General features: G+C 32.6%; 2 protein-coding genes across 2 annotated transcripts; both read left to right on the plus strand.

Moving 5' to 3' along the window:
- Positions 1-8,221: 8,221 nt before the first annotated feature.
- LOC133036803 (uncharacterized) lies at positions 8,222-9,690 on the plus strand. Its single transcript, XM_061113549.1, has 5 exons — positions 8,222-8,603; positions 8,683-8,775; positions 8,859-8,969; positions 9,060-9,127; positions 9,681-9,690. The coding sequence occupies exons 1-5, from the start codon at positions 8,445-8,447 to the stop codon at positions 9,688-9,690; spliced, it is 441 nt and encodes a 146-aa protein (XP_060969532.1). The 5' UTR covers positions 8,222-8,444.
- A 649-nt stretch (positions 9,691-10,339) lies between these two features.
- Positions 10,340-11,422, plus strand: LOC133036677 (uncharacterized). Its single transcript, XM_061113315.1, has 5 exons — positions 10,340-10,353; positions 10,435-10,623; positions 10,725-10,826; positions 10,906-11,080; positions 11,180-11,422. The coding sequence occupies exons 1-5, from the start codon at positions 10,349-10,351 to the stop codon at positions 11,276-11,278; spliced, it is 570 nt and encodes a 189-aa protein (XP_060969298.1). The 5' UTR covers positions 10,340-10,348; the 3' UTR covers positions 11,279-11,422.
- Positions 11,423-16,123: the final 4,701 nt, after the last annotated feature.

A 16,123-nucleotide genomic window follows, 5' to 3' on the forward strand; every position in this document is an offset into this window, starting at 1 on the left:
ATATTGTCATTTAATTTAGTTATTAATTAGACATATAAAGTCCATTAATAAATAAATCAACCTAGAAAACTCTCTTCTTTACAATTTCACCCCTGCTTAGTGAAAATTCATAAAATTAGACATAGTCTAACTTTAGAATTATAATTGATCAATCACGAATCAATTAATGAGTCTTACAAGCAGAATGTTCTCAACTAGAATGGGGACCATGGATCTATATGCTGAGCTTCCAATAAGTGAACCAAATTTACCAAGTAAATTCCTACTTATTAATTCTTCGTTGAATCCACTCTTAGAACTTAGAATTGCACTCTCAGACTTATATAGAGCATATTGTATGTTCCACGATATCAATATACTATCTCATTTAACCATTGTTATAATCTTATTGTGATTTAAAGATCCTCTATATAGATGATCTACATCGAGATGGGATTTCTTTACCGTTCTCACCCCTCAATGTATTTTGCCCCTTAAAACACTTAGCTACCTGTAAATGGTGTTTAGTGATCTAATAATTAGTCAGTTAAACAAGAGCTCATCCATTTACTTCTATTTGCTAAGCTCGAAGGGAATCATCACTTGACTTCTATACACCAGTAGAAGCTATAGATTCCATATTTATGTTCAGCACTCCCACTCAATCATACTATCATGTTCTCGAAATATACGTATCACCCTGACCCGAAAGTAGGCTTAACTAATAAATCTAAGAACATGAATAGCACTTCTGAGTTGAGCCTAAGCATATCAGGATTTAGATTCTTTTAATCTTAAGATCAACTACTGATATTGACTTGGAAAGATATGTATAACGGTAAGTTTGTAATATGTTAACTTAGTTGCAATATCGGTCCAGTCCAATGTATACTCCATACATTCGAAACTAGTATACTTTACTAATGTCTTGGAAAGAACATAACACTTACTCCAAGTGTAAGTACACATCATCGCTGATTATCACATTAGTGTAAATCCAATAACACTGATGAAACAGGGACCAAGTCTTTTGACACATATGATCACAATCGCATTCCACTGTGTTGACGATACTGTAATTGTGAATGAACATATGATCTGGATTTAACTGATTTTGTGTGTATGAATGTAATAAACATATTAAACCATTAGCATGTAAAATTCATGCAAACATCAATCACTTCAAATTTCTTATATTGATAACTAATCAGATTGTAAAGAGTTTTATTTAGGGCATAAAACCCAACAAACTCCCACTTGCACTAATATAAAACAAACTGTGCAAATAGGTCAATCTGATGTCTTGATCTTCAGATCAAGTGTAGTATATTTGAATCCACCCAAACTTCTGGAAACTAGTTCATAAATACACTTATGAAACATCCTTTACTATATGCTTTACTCATCAAGGGATACTGAAATCTTTACTGTTTTAAAAGTACATCTGAATTAACAGAAGACATATCTCTCATATTTTAAAATATGTAATTGAGATAATACAGTGTAGACTTTTATTCAGTGATATAACTTTCTAGTATTTTCGAATAGACCAAGTTATAGTTCTTCTCTGGTAGAGCTTGAATTATTATTCAATAATTCCTCCACCCCCAAAGTAAGTACCATCTCATATAAATCGAAATTAGATGGTGAGATACAAGGAAAACTGATACACAGTTCCTTAATATCTGACATATAGATCACTTTCATAAATCTTTCTTGAATATCTTCTAATGTTCCTTATTTGATTACATCTCAGATAGCTCCCACTCAATAGCAGATGTCTGGTTAAATAATACTTTTAACCTCTGATTGTTTAGAGAGTTACCTAGTTGTGACTTTTGTATTAGTCTGAAACTTTAAGTTAAGACTAAGTCATCAACATAGCAGACTAGTATTTGAAGTGAAAAATACATGCCAGAGATAAAGTAATCAAAATTAAGATACCATCAAATTTTATGAGGATTAAGAATTCTTGGTTCAAGTCATTCGAATGGACTGAACTAGAGTTCTTTATCTTATTCTCATAGTTCTGATAAGCTATTCCTATCCATGTGAATGGCTAGATTTGCTTTTCAGTAGTGTTCTTAAGTACCTATCACAGTTATCAACCTGATGAAGATGGGTATAGAATTTTAAAATTCTCCCACTCAATTAAGGTAGTGTGAAACTTTAACAAAGAACTTTCAAAGGTATCAAACTTTTACTTACAACAGTAAAAAACGAAATGGAACATACAATCAAGATCAAGAATTTATATTGACAATAGCTGACTCATTATATTACTTCCATGTTTAAACAAGATATGTGTTTCATAGGGAATTGTGGAATAGACTCCACCCCTAAGAATATACATGTAGGGTACTATGGATAACCTCCACCCCTAAGTATATAGAGATTATGATCCACCCCTAAAGGTTGTAAAGATCATGATTCTCTTAAAGGTGATGTAGTTTATGTGGAGTTGAATACTATCCAGAGTTCATTAGATATAAAAGATCGTTGAACTGCATAGTTTTCTTAACTTTTCTCCACCCCTATCAGATCATAAGATCCTTTTATTAAACAAATTCTTAATAATTGTACGAGAATTAACAATTATTAATAAACATAGAAATAGTTTCTAGTGTTTATATAATATAACTCTATGAAGAGTTGTAAATATTATAGAATTTGCATCAATAATAAAAACACTTACACATACAAACATACAAATATAATGTGGTAATAATTGATGAAGATAAATTAAATGAAGCTCAATCTCATTAATTGCAATAGGGAATTTCGAAAAAAAAAACTTTATTAATATTAAAAAAAAATGTATTGCAACAATATGAGAAAAATAGGGATAAATATCCCAAACTAAAATTTGAAATCCAAATTGTCTTTAAACTAAAACAATTAATTCAAAAATTGAAGAGCTTCATCTTCATCTGGACGATTTCACTCTTGGTCCAGCTTGCTGATCCAACTCATCTGAGTTCAAGTAGCTTGGCCTATAAGAAGAAGAAAACAAATAAACAAAGTTTAGTCCAGAATCATAAATCCAATTGGATAATAATTCACTAAAACTCTTAAAGTTTATAAATGGAAATACCTTGTTTCTTTGCAAGAAGTTTAGGACACTGGGATTTCCAATGACCTTTCTCATTGCAGTAGAAACACTTTCCTTTAAGTGTAGCATCACCAGAAGGAGCAGCCTTTTTCATGGCTTTTGTTCGCTTCTTGGTGTTCTTCCACTTCTTCTTCGATTTGGGCTTTGAAGCAGAGGCAACAATTGCTTTAGGTTTATCGTCCCATTACCATTCCCAGGATTGTGAGGTTTACTCCCTTTCTTCTTGGGTCCTCCAATCAAATTTTCATAAGTTTGAAGGTCATTGACTAATTCATGAAAGTCAATTTCCTTCTTATTCATGACATAATTTGATGTGTATGGTAGAAATGCTGGAGTCAGGCTATTCAAGATAAGACTAACTTGAGTAGCACTGTCCATTTCAGCACCATGATCCTGGGCTTCTTGGAAATAACTAGACACGAGGAGAACATGGTCACGCACGTTTTGATGAGGTTCCATCCGTGCATTAATGTACTTCTTAGTCGCGTCAAAGCGTGACTGAAGTGATGCCTTACCGAATAGCTCATTTAACTTCGTCATAACTTCAGCAGCCTTCTCGGTTTTAGAAAACCGAGTTTTGAGGGTGTCAACCATGCTAGAAAGCATAAAGTATAGAGCTTTGTCATTTGCTTTCTGCCAACGCTCATACTTTTCTTTCACAGCTTTGGATGCATTATCCCCAGGCACTTCAGGTGACGGCTCAGTTAAAACAAACAAGGCACTTTCTCCTATGAGAGCAATATTAATGTTCTCATTCCATTTATTAAAGTTAGATCCATTCAGCTTATTTTCAGTCAACAGTGATAACATGGGATTCATTTTGACAAAACAGGATACTACAAAATAATAGAAATCAACAAATAGAAATTAATAATGGTTTAACTCAAAATCAATTCAGAAATTATAAGCACATAGCAAGTAGGAATGATATGAGAAAATACTTAAAAAAAATTCAATCCTAAATAATTTCCAAGGTTTTCAACAAACTGATATCAGTGTCCCGTTTAGGCGAGAGTCAAAGCTACCATCCATTGAATAGAGTTGTCAGCTCATCTAAAATGTTAAACATTCTAGCAACCTTTTATTCGATCAAGATCAGAATCCAGCGTTGTCCCGTTTAGGCGAGAGTCAAGGCTATTCTATCTCATGAGCTTCTACAATTGTTTCGCAATTTGCAAGTCAAATATGGTCGCCACCATTACGGTGATCTATACCATATAAAACACTTACAAACCACTTATCATGCGAGATTAAACGGTGCGAAATTGCTAATGAACGTGTTGGAATTTATTTTACCAGGATCTTAGATCTACTCACAAGTATGTTTACTAACATCCTAAATAAGAACTTTCTAAAACGATGAAATAAACACATATAAAGTTCAAGAAACCTTACATTGGGTGCAGCGGAATAATATGACTCCTTCCGTTCAGATATCTAGCCCTTGATTCCTTTCTGTAGCAGAGCATTATCAATATCTGAACCTGGATCTCTTTCTCTGAATCTTTGATGCTGAAACTCCTTTGCTAATAATCTTTCTTCACGATCTTCCTCACTATGATTGAGGTATCACTTGCTGTGTGTGGGCACTACTCATACACTAAGGATTTCAAAATTCAAGAGGGAAGAGAAAGAAGAAGTCAGCTAAAGATAGGGAGAGAGAAAGGCTCGGGTTTTTCTCTGAAGGAAAAATAGAAAATTTAAGTGTAATTTTCCTGAAGCCTTCACTATCTATTTATAGCATTCCACTAGGGTTAGGTTTGAATTATTTGGCATTAAAATAATGAAAATATCAGTTTAAATTTCCTACAAAAGTGGCTGGCCCTATACTAGTAGATTTGGGCCTCACTTTTTGCAATTTTGCAGTTTTACCTTTTCTGCATCTGATTTTCTCAAAAAAGCCAATTTTCTAATTCAACCATTTAAATGCCAATTCTAACTATTTAATAACTATAAATAATTATTAAATAATATTGTCATTTATCATATTTATTAATTGAACCATACAAAGTATTATAATTAACAAATATGCCCCTAAAACTCTTTCTTTACAATTTCGCCCTTACTTAGTGAAAAATTCACAAATAGACATAGTCTAATTTGAGAATTATAATTGATTAATCAAAACCAATTACATGAGTCTTACAAGCAATATTATCTCAACTAGTGGGGGGACCATGGGTCTATATAACCGAGCTTCCCATAAGTAGATCAAGAATTTAGCACTAAAATTCACTAACTTATTAATTCTTCGTTGAATCCACGCATAGAACTTAGAATTGCACTCTCAGTATATAGAATGCTCTATGTGTTCCACCATATAGACACATCATTAGTTATCCATTGTTATAATCCTATTTGATCAATGATCCTCTATATGAATGATCTACACTGTAAAGGGATTAAATTACCGTTACACCCTACAATGTATTTATTCCTTAAAACACTTGACCCCGTATAAATGATATTTCAGCTTATGTGAAATGAGATCTCCACCATTTATTTTCGTTTGGTCAAGCTCGAAGGAGATCATCCTTTGCTTACTATTCGCCAGATAGAAGCTATAGATTCCATGTTTATGCTAGCGCTCCCACTCAATTGCACTACCGTGTTCCCAAAAAGTACGTATCACCCTGACCTAAAAGTAGGCTTAACTAACAATTCAAGGAACACGAATAGCCTTTCAAGATTGAGCCTAATCATAACAGGATTAAGATCATTTGATCTAGGATCAACTAGGCAATATTGACTTGAATAGATTTTACGGTAAGTTTAATTAAATCTAAGTCAAAGTTCAATATCGGTCCCTTCCGATGCATACTCCATGCATCCAACTTGAGCTTTACTTTAACCAATGTTCTGGAAAGAACATAGTATTTCTCCAAATACAAGTAAACTCTTGTTGTAGATTATCATATCAGTAAAACCCTGTGTCTGATAAATCTCACTACTACAATCTTGGCCTTTAGAGGCTGTTTTTTCACTCCCACTTATAAAAAGGGAAGCTAAAGGGTGTGAAAATACCCGTTTTTTTTCGAAATCGACATTTAGAGGCGGTTTTTTGATAAAAACCGTAGGTATAAAATTGCATTATACCATTTAGAGGCGGTTGGGAAATAATTTTTTTTTTTTTTTATGTTAAGCCCTATGCCGTCGGTTCCTCTATAGGAACCGACGGCATAGGGTACACGTGTTTGCCGACACGTGTACTATGCCGTCGGTTCCTATAAAGGAACCGACGGCATAGGGTTATAAAACAAACCCCTCGCTCAGCTTTCTTCCTCACTCGACCAAACCCAGCCAAAGCACCAAAGAACCAGCACCCAGCAGAGACGAAAAACCCTCGCCGACCACCGCCTCCACCACCCATTTCTCCCCCATTTCTCAACCATTTGAGCCCATTTTTGTTGCAAAATCTTCTATTTTCGATACTTAATCCTATACACCCAAAAAGTTTTAATTTTTTTCCCTATTTCTCTGTCATCCGAACCTATACAAAAATAGTGGGTATAACTCCGACCACCATTTTTTGTTGAGAAAACATTGAATCTCAACCTCTTTTAAGGTATAAATATAGTTTCTATTCATTTTTATAATGTACATTGTTTTATTTTTAGTTTTTGTAAATTATTTTTTGGGTTTTTTAATTTTAATGGTAATATTGTTGTGTTGTATGTGTATAGTGCCCGGATTTTTTACGGAATTGCTCGTCGGATTGCGGTTATTAGGTAAAAATTTAAAGCTCAACATATAGTATATATATGTAATTTTATATTTTATTGAATATGTGTGTATATAATGTGTGTATATTAGTGTGTGTATAGTTTAGAAATAAAAATTTTAAAATTAAATTAGTGTGGGAAATAATTTTTTTTTGAGATAATAGTGTGAGATATAATTGATTATATATATATGTATGTATAATTTAGTAACTAAGTAACTTGTTACTATTTTTAATAACTAGTTATAAGTAATGAAATAATTATTTTTGCAATTTCGTTATATTTGTTTATATTGTAGGTTCGGTATAATTTTGTGTGTAGTGTATTTGAGCTTGCATTGATAGGTATATACTTTAACTAACTTTTTCTTATTATATAATTAATTATCAATGCATGTTAGTTGAGTTTGAATATCTTAAATATTCATCCGTAGTGAAGTAGGTTCTGCGAATACATGTACTGCGGTCGGGTGGGTGGATAAATTTTGTATTGGTTATCTGTTTTGTTTGTTATTTTAGGCACTTTTAAAATTTTTGGGAACGTCCAATTACAGCCGTTGTGCTGCCGAAATTTCGGTAGAATTAGGATAAATCTTACTAAAAAATATTAATATTTACATCACCCAAAGAACTAATTAGCTATAACATAGTAATAAGATGTTAGGTCACTAAAAAATAATCTAACCATTTGTTATGTTAGCTTACTAATCTAGTGAAAATGGTGACCTTAATTTTAAAATTTCTTTCAAAATTGGAATCAAACATGCCCAAAAATTCATCTTTGCCATAACTAATAAAAAAAAATAAAAATAAATCCCAATATCATTTCAATCATCTTCTTTTTGGGTATAATTGATGACCATTGTAATGATTAGCTACATGGTCCACAACATGTTTAACACTTTACTAAAATCACAATCCTTAAGCTAAAAGTCATTCATCATTACACATAATAATAGTAATAAAAAAAAAGTTACTTAATTATGGAAGAAGAATACAAATGCAATAACAGATAAAAATAATAAAAGTAAATTAAAGCAAAAAACACATTTCTTATGCTTAAATCATTGACATATAGCTTACTTTATATTGTGGTTGTGAATGCTCCTAAATCATTAACATATTGTTTATGCTTTTAATATTTCATATACACTACTTGTTATATATATAGCTAACTTTGAAGTTTGTTTGTTAATGGTGTAGACATGGCGAACTCGGAATCAGGATCTGATTCGGGAGCAGAAAATGAGTGTCCAACCACAATACCTACACGAGGGCCGACGCAAATGAATGAAATATCCAAACTAATGGATCAGGGCAAAAGAGTGGCCCTCGAAGTTAATGATAAAGGTCAATACTGTGGAAAAAGCTACGCGAAGCTCGTATCCACTCTTGGAGCCGATGTCGGCAGACAATAGGGTTGGCTTATAAAAATTGGAAAGAAGTCAACCAGACTCTGAAAAATCAAGTTTGGAAAGACATTCAGGTAAGCTATTATTTGTTAGAATTTTGATTTGTTTTTCTATTACTCCAAATGTTGACTCTAACCGTGTTTGTTTTCCTTCAAAATAGACGGGGTTCATTGTGCCGGACACCTTCAAACATGATTGTCTCATCCTAGCTGGGAAGTTAATGAAAGACTTCAAGAATAGGATGACAAAAGACATCATAATGCCCGCGTTGAAAGAGAATGATCTGGGACGACTGGCACAAGTCCCTGAAAAGCACCCGGAGATCGACGCTGCTGATTGGTGCAAATTTGTTGAAAGTAGACTAACTCCTGAATTTCTGGTACGCTAATTATATTAACACTAAGATAAACTCTTAAATACAAGTACATGTATCTAATGTATTTTTTTTGGCATTGTAGGAATTGAGTAAGGTGCAACGTGAACGTTCCTCAAAAATTCAATCCAGACATCGAAGTGGTCGGAGTGGAATGGTGAACGTACGGGAAGCTGTGGTAAGTAATACTAAAAATTTAATGTGCTATAATGTGCTATACAATTTAATTGGTACTCATTTCATTGTTATAACGTTATGTAGAAAAAGGACCTCGAAGTTGCAGATCCTCCCCGCCACCGTGTTTGGATTAAATCTCGCACCAAGAGTAGAAAACTTGTCACTGATTACGACAAGGAAATTGCCGAGAAGATAGTAAGTATATATTAATCCTTAATTGAGTTCTACTCATGAGTTAGTGTATATAATTCATATACTAATTGCTTGAATATATGCGTGCATTAGGCTCAATTAGAGGAGAAGCTTAGTCAGGGACAAATTCAGGTCCAGGGCCAAAACGATATCCTCACGCGGTGCGCCGGGACACCAGCAGCATCCCGGACGTGTCAGGGCTGTTGGGTATGCTATTACTTCAAATGTTATTTATTTAGTTACACAAATGAAATCGTTGCTAATTTGCATTGTATGATTTGTAGGTTCCCGACTGTGGCATCTCAACTGTTCGGCAGAAGAAAAGGGAAGTGTCTGATGTTGTGGCTCGGCAAGCGAAGGAGATTGAACAATTAAAAGCCGAAGTCCAATCCCTTAAGCAGCAGAGGAACGCTGCCGAACAAGAGGAAGAAGGAGAGGTGGCTGGTGAGGCGTATGTTCCACAACCATACGCTCCTCAGGATGAGGTACAACCACAAATTTATGCTGAGGAGTTCATTTCCCTCAACGACCAAGGTATCCTATACAATTTTGATGACCATGCGGCCCTTAATCAGCAAGTACATCTCTGCTCTGACAACATCGACAATATTGTGGCCCGAGGGTATTTGTACGAGCATGTGGGTGTGATCAAAGTTCACTGCCAGGATTACGATGATTCACATGCTCGGATCATGGTTTCGGAAATCCTGCAAGAGGACGCTGAAATCCCAGTCCCACTTGAAGAGTTCAGATATGTTAGGGACGTGTACCAGATGTTCCTTCCTTGGCCTAAACACTTAATTTTAACAACCGAGGTAACTTCTCAACTGAAATTAATTATTAATGATTAGTGGAGTTTGAATATCTTCAATATTCATCCGTAGTGAAGTAGGTTCTGCGAATATATGTGCTGCGGTGGGATGGATGAACAAACTACTGTTATATATGTGTTATTTGTCGTTATACAGCCATGTTCAAAATTTTTGGGATCATTCAATTACAACCGTTATGCTGCCGAAATTTCGGTAGAAATTAGATAAAATTTGATATATATATATATTATGTTCTGTTTTGTTTAGGGTCCACTCGCTCAACCGCCCTCAAGACGTGATGCGTCAAAGGGGAAAGCTCCGATGCTTTCTCCACAAAGCCGTGGTGCACGGGAAGATGAGTTGTTCACGGAAGAGAAGATGGCGTTGATCCCTAATTCGCTGAAATGGATGATTCATGAATTCCTAAGGCTCAAAGATAAACGTGATATAATCACAATTTCTGTCCCCCGAGGATTCATTGCACCGCGTACCCAGATCATTTTATCTGGAGAGGATTTGCAGCAGGTTGCTACGTGTAACTACATCGGCAACTGTGGAATGCTGTTTGGAATGATGTATACTCTTCTTTAATCTAATTAACCTTATATCAAATTATAGTTAAATTATTATAAGGCACTAACACTTTTTTTTGGCAGGCACATATGGGAGAGCATCAACGGTCTGAGAAAAATTTTCAAGTTTTACGACCCAGAGCTTCTCACAGTGCATGGGATCAGCGATGAAGAACAGAGTCAGTCTTTTGACGATGCGGCAAGACGATTGGCTAATTGGTTATCATTAATGAACAGCAACCACCAAATGTTCTTTATTCCTTGGAATATCGGGTAAACTTTATTAAATTCTTTAGTGCTAATTGTTCATTTCTATATTATGTCTTCAAATTATTTTTATACTATCTTACTTATATTCCAATATAATTTTCTAGGATGCATTGGACGCTAGTGGTGGTTGCGCCAAAGAAAATTATCCATTTAAACCCTCTAAAAGGCCGCCCAATTCCCGAAGAAATAGAACAAATGATCGGAAGGTAATTATTTAATGACTTCTTATGTAACGAATTTAAATTAACTAACGAATTGAAATGCTAATATAATTTTTCCAAACAGGGCATTCATGTATATAGGGGACGCACATCAGTATCTTGGCCCGTGGCAAGGAATTGCACAAGCAAACTGTCCAAGACAACCTAAAAGCCAAGAATGCGGTTTTTATGTTTTGAAATATATGACTGACATCGTCGCACGTGCCAACCCCAACCGTTACATAGAAGATCAAAAAGCTGTAAGTTTTAATTATTGATCATAGTATATAAATTTTATAATAACAAATATATAATATACATATACATAAACTAATATAAATTTTTAATTTTTTTAACAGTTTGGGGGTAAGAAGCAATACGATCCAAAAACAGAAATTTTACCACTACAGCGAAAGTGGATCGAACAATTGATGGCGGTGATTCACGGTGACGATTGAGGCTCAAAGGTCGAAGAATTTTTCTTCATTATGTAATTTTTATAGATTAACTTGTAATTAGATTTATTAACTTATTAATATTTTTAACTAATTTTACATGTTTGTGTAATATTTAATTATTTTTATGAAATCAAATTATGTTTTTACCCAAATTTAATTACTATTTAATTTAAAATGTAATTAATATATAATTAAATTAAATAAATATGTAATTTAAAATTTAAATAAATATGTAATTTAAATTAAATAAATATGTATATAAATTAATAAATATAAAATTAAAATAATATAATTAAATTAAAAAAAATGAAAAAAACTGAAATCTGAGGAGTTTTGGCGTCGGTTCCTACGCCACATATGGCGTCGGTTATTGGCTAGGAACCGACGCCATATGTACCCCTATGGCGTCGGTTCTTAGCTAGGAACCGACGCCATATGTACCCCTATGGCGTCGGTTCAAATCAAACCCTTTAGCGTCGCCCTGATAGGCGTCGGTAGCGAATTTCGCGAAAACCGACGCCTAAAGGGCTTAAAAACCGCCTCTAAAGGGTGTTTTTGTAGTAGTGTCTAGGAAACTTTATTCACATAGTCATGTTTACTTTCCAATGTGTTGACGGCACAATAAACAGGATCAAGTATGTGAAAAGGGTTTCAGATGAATCTATACATTATGTACATATAATCATGAAATAAATCATGTGAACCATGCAACATTAAATGTTATTTCTGATCTATATTAATAAGTAAATCTGATTATATTGAAATGAGTTTTATTTAGGGCATAAAACCCAACAAACTCCCACTTGCACTAATATAAAACAAAAAAGTGCGTTTCAAATAATCTCAACACCTTGATATACAAATCAAGTGTAGTAGTAGTAAACTCCTCGTAATAGGATCTGAAAGGTTGAATTAACCACAATCTTTTCTCCACTATTACTCCTCCTTTAATCACAAAATCATTGATAATGTGAAATTCCCCTCTATATGTCTACTCTCTTGGGATACTGGATTCTATATCTTTGGCAACTACATTTGGTTAATCAGGAAATTAACACTAGTAGTTTAAGGCAATTTAGAATGATGCCAAAAATGTATAGAACTTTTCTTAGACTGAATAAGTACCTTTCCTGCAACCTTAACATTCAGTCCCTCTCTGATAGACCTAGAGACTTCAGATAGGTTTTTACACTTCTCCAAAATCACTATTCCACCCCCAGAGTAACCACCATCTTATCAGAAAGATTTACTAGCACAAAGGCAAATTTCGAAATCTGATATGGTGTAGTCTAAGAGTTTTAAACACACCCTTATAGACTAACATATAGTTCCTCTTCTTAATCTTAGGATTTACTTGATTGTCTTCCAATGTTCTTCTCCTGGATTAATCTGATACCTACTCATTACTCCCACTCAACAGCAGGTGTCTGGTCTAAGGCATACAAAAGCATATCTAAGACCTCTCACTGTTGATATAAGAAATTCTTTCATGGCTTTATCTTTTCTGGAATAGTTAAGACTTTTCCTTAGATAAATAAAATCTATACCTAAGAAGTTGTGAAGCTTCTAAGACCACTCAACATTAGAGTAAGTAATTACCAGGTATACCACAAGCCATAGGTTTAGATAAACTCAAACCTATAATACTAGGAACAGGAAGTTTTGTTAAGTCCATTGAATGGACTTATAAACGAAAATTTCCTTTTATGTCCTTGTAATAGAAAACTTTAGGTTACTCCATGTGAATGGATTAAACCATAGTTCTATTGGCTTTCTTCTTAGTTTCTTATCTTAACAATCCATTACTTGTTTAAACTCACAATGGATATTAATCACTAGTGTCTCCCAAGTCATAAGAAGGTGAGTTCCTAGAAACTCTCCCACTACGACAAGGCACCGTGAATTATGTCTAAGAAAACTAAATGGTATTGATCTCTTCGGTTGTGACAAGACAACAGAGGCAGTGGGATCATCATATGTTATATAAGATGATAGAACACTTTTGGAATCAAGAATTAAATATCTCCTTTATTTGCTACTTGTTTTTCAGACTTAGTCATTTTCTTAGAAAAGTAGTATTTGTTTGAACAAACACTTTCTTATCTATTGACAATGGGATGGTCCACCCCTAATCACTTAGAATAGCTAACAAACCATGGTTAACAGTTCTAGCTTTTCTTAAGATTTTGATTAGGTCATCCATGAATCTAGTAATGATTTACATTAAGTACCCAACCATTACATCATTCTGAAATTGTATTACCATAGAAGGATTTAGGCAACGACTAGTAACTAATCATCAATATGCAACTCGAAATTTCTGGGGAGGTAAGTTTGGATATAATTCAAAAATCAATTTAATGATCTTTGAACTGCATATCTACTAACTATTTCTCCACCCCTATCAGTTCGCAAGATCTTTAACCACTTACCTTAATGGTTTTAACCATTGCTAGAAATTAATGAAATTTTTAAACATTTCAAATTTCTTTGCATAAGGTATAATCTAGAGTGATCGTTTTAAGAATACAACGAAAAACTCATATCCACCCCTGAATGTACATCCATCTGCGAATGAGATGAACTACTTTCAGTGGATATAGGCATATTAACTCTTTGCAGAGATTGATCTTGTCAAATCCACTATGAACAAGATACAAATGCCATAGATTAAAAAAAAATGTGGTAGTGTCTATGATGACATAGGTTTAGTTACATCAAAGAGTTCTTAGAATACTGCAAGTGGATCCTGGTCACAGAATACCTAACTCATATTCCATACAGTTTTAATCCATTAATAGAAGATGGATATTAAACACTTGAGAAAGTGTAACTGTATTGTATTCTGGAAATAGAAATATAAGAAAATTTCTGTTTAGATTCTAAAATTAAAGTCAAAGACTTAAATTTATACCAAATATTATGAGTAATTCTATCTTGGACCACCACTACTAATACAAACTCTAAGTCAGATTTGCCCATACAAGTAGGAGATTTCTAAGATTGAGGATTTATATCAATTGGGAATAGAATTTCGGGATTATAATCATATGCGTCATTTAATTTCTAAAGAGAAAATATAATGACATGAAATGATTTATAGACCATTCATCCAATGATATATTATTGAGCTAATTCGAAATGAATAAGCTAAGAGGAATTAGGATAATTTCGCTTATAAATAAGAATCCAACGATGCTTCGATTAGCGAAAGACCAAGTAATCTTATTTATGTAATCTTCTTGTTTCATATTGTAAAAATACTAGTCTAAGGTGTCATCAATTGATGAACAGCTAGATGTTGCATATACAATATTTATCTTTCGAGATCTTACACTATTATGTATGTCTAATGGTGAAAATCCATTAGGGATTTATCTCATTAGAAAAACAAACATGTTAGACCAACAATGAAGATTTGAAATTAAACTACAACTTAATAACAGAAAATAACATGGTTCAATATAAATTCATACACAATTCAGAAATTATAAACATATAGCAAGTAGGAATGACTAGTGAAAATACTAAAACATACAATCCTAAATAATTTCCAAGGTTTTCAACAACCGATACAAAGGTGTCCGGTAGGCGAGAGTCAAAGCATCATTTATTGAATAGAGTTGTCAGCTCATCTAAAATAGAAACCATTCTAGCAACCTTTTATTCGATCAAAATAAGAATCCAACGTTGTTCCGGTAGGCGAGAGTCAAGGTTATTCTCATTTTATGAGCTTCCACCATTGTTTCATGTTTTATGAGTTTATCTCTAAGTAGTCACCGTAGGGGAGAGTCTAAATAGAGACGAAAACTCACAAAACACTTATCAAATGAAATCTTACGGTGTTAAATGCGTTCAACGAATAACCATCCATAGGGGGACGGAGTCTAGCGTCTCGAGGTTATATTGAAAACATTTAACTTTTGTAAGACCAACAATGGAGATCGAATATCTTAATAATAATCAAGCTCATTATTTAAAGTGAGTTGTATTTTCTTTGAATCTCTTTATTTAATTTATTTATTTTAAATATATATTTATTTAAAATTTCCAATTTAGAATGAAAAATTCTAAATATAAATTTTAATTTAATATTTATAAATTTTACTTAGATGGATAAAAATAACATGAATTATTTCCATCTTAGTAATAATTTCCAATAAATATTTAGAAAAATATTCAATTTAAGTTGTTACAAAATTAATATAAATTAATTTACAACTCAAATTTAATTTTCTATAAATATATATTGCATTTCGAAAAATTAAAGTATTTAAGAATACAATTTTCGAAAATGCATATTAAAATAAAAAATTAATCCTGGAAAAATTATTCTAATTTAATGTTGGCCCAAAATTAATTAATAAAATTAATTTACAACAAAAAATATAATTTTCCTATTTAATTAAATATATAAGAAAAATTTCAAATATTTAAGTATGATGATGAAAATCAACTTAAATATTAATTTTCTATTTAATTAAATACACTAGAAAAATACTTCAAGCAAAAATATCATCTATCTAGATTTTTGTTTGACTAATTAATTCAATTTCTAATAATATACTTTAATTTAATTTATTTTAAGTTAATCAATAAATGAAAAAATCATTGATTTAAGTTGATCCAAGAATTAATTAAAATAAATAATTAATTTACAACTTAATCTATTTTTCAAGATAAAATTCGAAATTCTAGCATTTAAGAAATGCAATTTCGAAAATTGATTAATAAAATAAAGAAAAAATATATTTTGAAAATTATTTAAATTTAGTTGAAAAAATAAATTTCAACTAAAAATAATTTTCTGTTTAATTAAGTGTCATGAAAAAGAAATATTTAAGT

The sequence above is a fragment of the Cannabis sativa genome, chromosome 4, assembly GCF_029168945.1.
Source record: "Cannabis sativa cultivar Pink pepper isolate KNU-18-1 chromosome 4, ASM2916894v1, whole genome shotgun sequence".
Taxonomy (NCBI): Eukaryota; Viridiplantae; Streptophyta; class Magnoliopsida; order Rosales; family Cannabaceae; genus Cannabis; species Cannabis sativa.

Excerpts from the sequence above, each read along its gene's own strand:
- LOC133036677 (XM_061113315.1), top strand. Across the intron at positions 10,827-10,905 it reads ATAGAACAAATGATCGGAAG|GGCATTCATGTATATAGGGG; the intron begins GTAATTATTTAA and ends TTTTCCAAACAG. Across the intron at positions 11,081-11,179 it reads ACATAGAAGATCAAAAAGCT|TTTGGGGGTAAGAAGCAATA; the intron begins GTAAGTTTTAAT and ends TTTTTTTAACAG.
- LOC133036803 (XM_061113549.1), top strand. The coding sequence starts at position 8,445 with ATGAAAGACTTCAAGAATAGGATGACAAAAGACATCATAATGCCCGCG. Across the intron at positions 8,604-8,682 it reads GACTAACTCCTGAATTTCTG|GAATTGAGTAAGGTGCAACG; the intron begins GTACGCTAATTA and ends TTGGCATTGTAG. Across the intron at positions 8,970-9,059 it reads AGGAAATTGCCGAGAAGATA|GCTCAATTAGAGGAGAAGCT; the intron begins GTAAGTATATAT and ends TGCGTGCATTAG.